The sequence below is a fragment of the Pseudomassariella vexata genome (genome assembly GCF_002105095.1).
Source record: "Pseudomassariella vexata strain CBS 129021 chromosome Unknown BCR38scaffold_15, whole genome shotgun sequence".
NCBI classification, from domain to species: domain Eukaryota; kingdom Fungi; phylum Ascomycota; class Sordariomycetes; order Amphisphaeriales; family Pseudomassariaceae; genus Pseudomassariella; species Pseudomassariella vexata.
In genome coordinates this window covers 695,300-702,583 of record NW_024467970.1, presented here as the reverse complement: position 1 = coordinate 702,583, position 7,284 = coordinate 695,300, and the positions used below count along the sequence as shown (strand labels likewise).

At 51.9% G+C, this 7,284-nt stretch overlaps 3 protein-coding genes across 3 annotated transcripts; 1 reads left to right on the top strand and 2 right to left on the bottom strand.

The window, feature by feature from the left end:
• Positions 1–278: 278 nt before the first annotated feature.
• BCR38DRAFT_413194 (uncharacterized protein) lies at positions 279–2,818 on the top strand (the record flags this gene model as incomplete). Its single annotated transcript, XM_040858805.1, has 3 exons — positions 279–1,455; positions 1,504–1,683; positions 1,734–2,818. 3 exons carry the CDS (start codon positions 279–281, stop codon positions 2,816–2,818), a joined length of 2,442 nt encoding a protein of 813 aa, XP_040711691.1.
• A 1,364-nt stretch (positions 2,819–4,182) lies between these two features.
• On the bottom strand, positions 4,183–5,061 carry BCR38DRAFT_314558 (uncharacterized protein; the record flags this gene model as incomplete). Its single annotated transcript, XM_040854684.1, has 1 exon — positions 4,183–5,061. A coding segment is annotated over one exon (879 nt), but the record flags the coding sequence as incomplete, so codon positions are not given.
• An 875-nt stretch (positions 5,062–5,936) lies between these two features.
• On the bottom strand, positions 5,937–6,465 carry BCR38DRAFT_352198 (Endoribonuclease L-PSP/chorismate mutase-like protein; the record flags this gene model as incomplete). The annotated part of the gene is made up of 3 exons (XM_040856692.1): positions 5,937–6,029; positions 6,089–6,241; positions 6,307–6,465. 3 exons carry the CDS (start codon positions 6,463–6,465, stop codon positions 5,937–5,939), a joined length of 405 nt encoding a protein of 134 aa, XP_040711689.1.
• Between the last annotated feature and the right edge of the window lie 819 nt (positions 6,466–7,284).

Genomic DNA, 7,284 nt, shown 5'->3' with positions numbered 1-7,284 from the left:
AAGCCATCGTACCCAAGGTTGTCACGAAGTGGGCAACTGCGCCGATACCCATCATCTCGCAGTGGAGATCCATCACGATATTCATCTGCTCTGAGTAGACAACCACGTTTGCTTTGATTGTCCATCAGGCAAACTGTTCCCTTCTGACACCCATCCTACATTTCCACCTAAATTATTCTCCATCCTGCCAAACGCCACACTACCACACCATAACGCGGAACATCTGATTGCTACCTCCGACATCATCCACTTTCAGCCTTGCCTGGAATTGACTTTTGATGACGGACCAACCTGAAGTGGTGGCTTCTGCCGACCTCACACCTGAATCGCCCAAGCCCACAAAACCTGTCAGCTTGTCCTCTCCAGTAGTCACCGCTCTCCAGGACCAAGCCGATACCATTACCACCATGTCACTGTCACCTCCAAACCTTAACGGCATCAGTGTCTCAACAGCCGTCGAGTTGCCCGAGGGTAACAGTGAGCAGCAAGGGTCTGCCGCTGCCATTTCGACACCTGAGGCTGAGTTCGAAGGTTTCCAAAACAACGACGACGACATCTTTAATGAATCCAAAGGCGACAACCAGAACAATGACACGCAGGGAAGTCAGGTAGAAAGCGAAGCCGACGGGGATGATTACGTGAAGAACTTCGATTCGCCTGCGGCTGCGGCAGTGGTTGGCGATGACCAGCAAGATAACGAGACAAGCAATAGCAATGATACGTCTAACACATTGAAGACACATTCTGCCGTCGACGTTTCTGACAATGCTCCCTCATCAAATGCCGCGCAGTCTCTCACAGAGCCAGTTCTCAAGGAGCCAGACGCCCCAAAGCCCCAGGATCAGACTACGCCCACCGCAGAGAGCCACCAGGCTGTCTCGACCGAAGGTATCTCGGAAGCGGTTCGTCCTACTGATGGGCCTACAGATGCCATTGATATCCAAGCTCTGGTTGACAAGATCACAGCCAGCGCAGCTGCATCAGACTCTAGCCAAGCGCATATTGCTGTAGCATCTGAAAATGGGGTAAACACCAATCTGCCCACCACTACCCAATCATCCACTCTGCCACCCCGACCTCCCACGTCGCAACAGTCGGCACCAGGATATGAAGATCTCCGAAAATACCAGCCTGGAGCCTCTCTTCCCAATATGCCATCCAGTCTTTCCGTCGTACCACCTGGTCCTACTGCGCCGTTTCCTTATGCCGCTGCTGGAACTGTGGCCTCTGAGCTACCTAGCAACCTTCCGCCGCATCCCCCAGCTTTGAATGCCAACCCTATGATGGTGAATCAGATGCCTCAATTCAATTACCCTAATCATGTTCCTGTCGCCGACAGCAGTCAGCAATCCTTTGACACGCAGCAACGATTTGATACTTTCATCCAGGAGGAGCGCAAGTATGTCTCGGAAGCCAAGTGGGATAGGTTCCCCGAAGGATCACGGCTGTTCATTGGTATGTCTCACTTGCCCTTGTTTGTTGGCCCCGACTAATAAAACTCAGGTAACTTGTCTAGCGAGCGGGTGTCTAAAAGAGAGGTGTTTGACATCTTCTCCAAATTCGGCCGGCTTGCACAGATTTCCCTCAAGGCTGCCTATGGCTTTGTCCAATACCACGACGTTTTAGAAGGCCAAGCCGCGATGGACAATGCACAAGGCATGGAGGTTAAGGGTCGCAAGATTCGTACGTGATCCCTGTTTACACGTCGCCGCAGGAAACTAACTCAGTCGCAGACCTAGAGTTCTCTCGCCCCCAGAAGAAGGAAAATGACGGCAATCGAAACCGCGGCAACCGAGGAAGGGATGCTGTGCAGCACAACGACCGCGAGCGCTATGATGGCCGCCGCAGGGATGATTACCGAGCACGTTCGCCTTCGCCACGTGGCCATCACCAACGACAGGGCTCATACGGACGAGATCGTGGAGGCCATTGGCAGCAACCCTATGACCGGCATAGAGGGGGTGGTCGCTCTCGATCTCCACCTCAATATAGTGGGGAATACAGACGCCGCAGTCCTGAGCCCTACTACCGCGGTCCACCGATGTCTGAGGCAGATCTTGACATCCCACGCCGGTACCCTGGCGCAGTGCCAGACGTGCAACTTCTTCTCCTACAAGAGGTTGCCCGAGATTTCGTGGACTGGGTCCAGCGCCAGTTTGTCGACCGTGGCCACAAGGTCGATGTCATGTTCCTCAACCCCCGGTTCCCTCGCGAGTTGGTCATTCAACGACAGATTGTTGAAGGCGTCCATGCCGTGTCAGAGCTTGATTATAGAACGCAGCAAGCGGGAAAGATTCCCCTTCAAGTTTTCGACCGATCTGCTGGACAGCATAACGCGAGATTCGACCAATATCAAGATCTAGATCCCAGCATTGCCGCAGAGCTCGTAACCCGCGCGAAAAGTCAAGCTCAATTTCAGCCACCGCCAACGTATGGACATGGCCAGTTTCCTCCACCCTCCTATCAGCCTCCCATACAGTCGCATCAAACATACCCCAGTCAACCTGCTCCGCATAACGGGATGCCAGGTGTGGGTAATCTTGGTTCTATAGACAACTCAGCCGTTCAGCAAGCTCGGTCAGTCTGGCAGGCACCTCCATCAGCCCCGCCAAATGTAAACCCCGATGTGAACGCTATACTGGCTAATTTGGCAGCCAATAGTGGCGCCGCACCTAGTGCTGGACCGCAATATTCTAGTTATGCGCCATATTTCGCTCAAAACGGCGGACCGCAACCTCCCCCCGCTGATGGCTCTAGTAACCCAGCAGATGCCCAACACGTGCAGAACATCATGGCCCAACTTGCTAGATACAAGTGATGCTGAGCCATGAAAGCTGCTGCAGCACCTCCGTATCTTCATTCTGGGAATCATGATGTTCCGCTAGTTATAATGTTTGGGACGCCCTACTAAACCTCGGCCATACCTTTTCTGCACACCAGCACTATACCTTCCGCTTGAGGCACCACTGCCTTATCTCCCACTACACCACTATTTCTTGGTTCTCGCTTTTCTGAACATACACTGGGTTCGCCACCATTGTAGATAGCGAGGCGGCATAGTTGGTAGGAGGCTACTCGTTTTCATGATGGGATGAGGAGCTATCCGGCGCATGATTTCGGCATGCGAATCTTCTGCATCAGCCGGCTTTAGGAACAAGGATACACTATTTGTCCATCTGAGTATTTGCCGTGACTATTGGACCACGTGCGGTTGTATATAACTAGAACTTGTAGTCAATATCATCTGGTCCAGGAAGTGGTACTGGGATGCTGGACAACGGACTTCAGCCGGCGCCGCAATGGTGCGATTTTTACACTCGTGAGATCCCGTTTTTGTGATACCCACCCGTTCTCTCCTTTCCGCTATTGCCCGTTCTGCTCAGTGTCCCGGCACGACGTTAGTTTCTATTGAGCCGATTTGACTTTTACCGCATGCTACACAGGATAGGGAAGAGTCTCGGAAATATTCGTCACCAGTCTTGAACGGGTTCCAGTACTCCATGATGCACCGTGAGTTGAATAGGAGTCCAAGGGGCAGAAAAATGAGCAGTAGCCGTTCATGAAATGCGATTTATCCAATGCTATATAACACAGTTCCAGTTGGACCATGTGGCGACTTTGTCTCAAGCCCGCAGCATACAAGGTTTATTCTGGGGTCCTGGTAGTATAATGTACAATTAGATGGGACTAGACAAGGGACCTTCTTCAGTCCTTGCTCTCTTAATAGTGTTCAAAATCTACGGTGATCCCAGATGGCTGGTCCCGAAATCCAGCGCTGCATGGTAGAGGAGTTTCATCCACAATGTAGAGCTCCCGGAGCTAAGCATACCTACTTCGTCCTGTTGTTTATTTGTGCACATGTTACTGATGTGTGTTATACTGCTCCGTATGTGCAAAATTGTTTCATAGTGGCGTCTTATTATGCCTAAACGTCTGTAGCTGCCCTATGCAGGCTCAGGACCTCATCTCTATGAGTGGTAATACACGTCCCGTCCATCCATCGAGCCGGTGATAGTAATGGTGGACCCCTGTCCACTGCAGTCCTCTTAATGCACTGCCAAGAGTTCCTCTCTCATATCGTACTCATACAACCTTATTTGATGTCTTGTCACCATCCCCAACTTACATATCCTTCTCCAACCCGCATAGTATCTTCCTCACCATCTCCTCGCCGGCCCTCTCATCTCCCTTAGTTGTCTTAGCAATCCAAGACCCCAACATATGCCTCACCTCCTTCAAGCTCTTCCCCTGGACATCTATCCCCCTCGCCTCAGCAGCGAGTACCGCCTCCTCCCCTTCAAGACCATTCACTCCTCCCCCACGCCGAATCATAAAATCATCCTCCACAATCTTCCTCACCGCCCTCGCCGCCCTCGTCGGCGCAAACGGCACATCCATTCCGATCTTATCCCACATCGTTCCGCCCAACCCGAGCGAGCGCGCAATATGCCCCGGCGCCACCTTATCCAGCGCCATGGCATCAGTCAAATCCACGTACCGCAACGCGTGTAGCGACGCCTCCCTCCGCTGTCGTGCATTGGACCGCACTTTTTCTACTTGTGCCGGGATCCGGCACGTGTAAGGCGTCAACTTTGGGAAGACGAGCACGAGGAGCGGTGTGAATTCGCCGCAGATGAAAACCATCAAGCCAAAGATGGGAACGCGGCCGATATCGTGTCTCACGCGCTCCTTCAGCAACATCGCTGCGCGCGTGGGTTGTAGGGTCGTCGTTGCGTCAAGGGCGCCGCCAGTTCCCTTAAGACCAGGCGGGGGTTGTAGAGTTTGCGCCGTTTGGGTCAGCAGCTTGCGGTTGATGAAGATGGCTTTGAGCCCGGTTTTATAGAAGTTTATGTAGGCCTTGCCGCGATTGTAGTGGAAGCTGAAGAAAGAAGTTTGAGGGTCACGGGTTGGTAAGTGGAGGGGAGGGGGTCGTGTCGAGGCCGGGGCATTGAGGGTTTGCGAGAGGGTGATGGTTGAGGAAACGGGGACGGGGGTTGGTGCCGTAGCGTCGAGGGGGACTTTTACGGTTTCGGCTTCCGAGGGCTTGGAGGCTTTGGACGCGGGTCGTTGGTGAGGAGGGGAGGTTCGTTGTGGGGATACAGCAGCGGCGGCAGAATTCGAGGCATGGCGGCGAGAAGTTGCTGACTGGGCTCGTCGTATTAATTGCGATGATGATGCGACGGGGTAGAGGTGACCCGGAGGTGGTGCCAGCGCCTGTCTGTGAGATCTTATTATGGACGAGGATGGAGTGCGCAATGAGCGCAGTCCAGCATAGAAGCTCATGACAATTCTGGTGAGCTGAAAACTGCTTCAATGTAGTGGATGGTGGAGAATCGAAGGACAGACTGCACGATGCATTTGTGAAGACAGGGTAAGCTGTCGGGATATTTTTGCGAAACGATTGCAAATCAACGACGTCAGCGCAGCTCATTGACCCGAGCTTTTCAGGAGTACGGACATGCCAAATCTGGGGTAGGAGCTTGGCTTCGAGACATCAATAATACCGTCTATAATCTATTGCAGGACAATGATCCTTTCCCCACAGACAACAGTATTCGCATTTGTTGAAGATAGATCCCATCCGGTTTTCTGACATCAGAATTTGCACTTGAGCTCAGAGCATTGCATCCCACATAAGTACTTATCACGAATACGCATGCAGAGCGATCGTGCAATAACGCAAAACCTTGGGGCGTCCACTTGGATCAACATATCATTATACGCGTTCAAATACTTCGGGGACAACTTTGCGGCCTTGTAATGGTTACCATTACGACTTTAAAGGCTTATCATGACTGCCGAAGTAGTTCGGACTCGCATAATGGTTTTGTTGAACCAGGTGAGCGCCCTAAGGAATGTAATGAATTGAATTGGATCGAAGGAACCCTACGACAATATCACCGAAGCAGATATGAATCCATAATTCGCAGGCAACCTCAAATCTTGGCAGTAGGATTCAAGAACCCCGTACACTCAATCTCAACCAAGGCGCCGAATGGCAACTGGTAAACTGCCACGCAAGTACGGCACTGTCACATTGAGGTCAAATTCCGTCTTCACCTCGCAACGGCTCATTCGCAGCACTCACCGGCTTGGTCTCCGTATTGAAGAACTCATCATACGCCTCGTTCATCGCTGCGAAGTTGTCCATCGTGGTTAGAAAGACGTTGACTTTGATGACATTGCTGATTCCGCTGCCCGCCTCGGCGAGAACGGCGGACAGGTTTTTGAGAGCTTGACGCTTGGGGCTCCGGTGTCAGCATATGGGTATTTGGAACCACGACTTGATGGCAAAGAGTGTCATACCGTTTGCTCTTTGACGCCACCATCGACGAGCTTCGAGGTCGCGGGATCCAACCCGATGTTGCCGGAGCAGTACACCATGCCATTGAATTTGACTGCCTGGGAGAATTGCGGCAGAGGCTTGGGCGACTTGCTCGTCCACACGGCTGATATGGGCGCCATGGCGGTGAGACGATCAAGAACAGATGAGAAAAACTAATATACGCGGAGATTGGAGAGCGAGTTCAATTGATGTAGATTATGTATATATGCCAACATCGCCCACGTGTGCCGCCGTCGTTTATCGGCCACATTGCGAATTCGGCGTCCTCCGGACTTTCAGGATAACGGCCAGTACGGAGCTTCGAGCCAAAGGTTTTCAGATTGACAGGGGCCCCTGCCATCGTATGAATGGAGTCTTAGCCCTCGATCATACAGGGCCTTCCGGTGGCCCGTGACGTCTTAGCAAGCCCTAACTTCTTGCTACCGATTTGGCTTGATTCTAGTTGTCAGGATACGGCTAGGCCGAAGGCAATAGTACAGAGTGATGGGGAGTAACGGGCGTCCCTCCTACGTAGCACCGGGTGGTCACTGGCGGTCTCAGGTAGGGGTGCCCACGATGATGCATTGATCTCTACTCTCTCTATCTTCTTCCCGGGCCTCCGCCCCTTACATAGATAGCTAGAACCCGGCGTCGGAGCCGCGGAGCACTAGTTTCTCCGATTGACTTCCATATCGAAGCCTTCTGTAGTAAGCCGGCTAAAGAATGTATTATTACTAGTTAGGTAGATAGATATAACGATAGCGACGATAGTGGCGGGTAAAGACGAGTTTTATCCCTACTACTATTATAACCCATAGATAAGAAGATAATTATAAATAAATCGACTGCTTAATACCTTTAGACTTAATAAATTTCACATGTCCTAGCCTAAAGTGCTTTATAGGCCCAACGAAGCTACCAACTTGTCCATTTTAGGTATGGATACCAGTAGTAGCCGA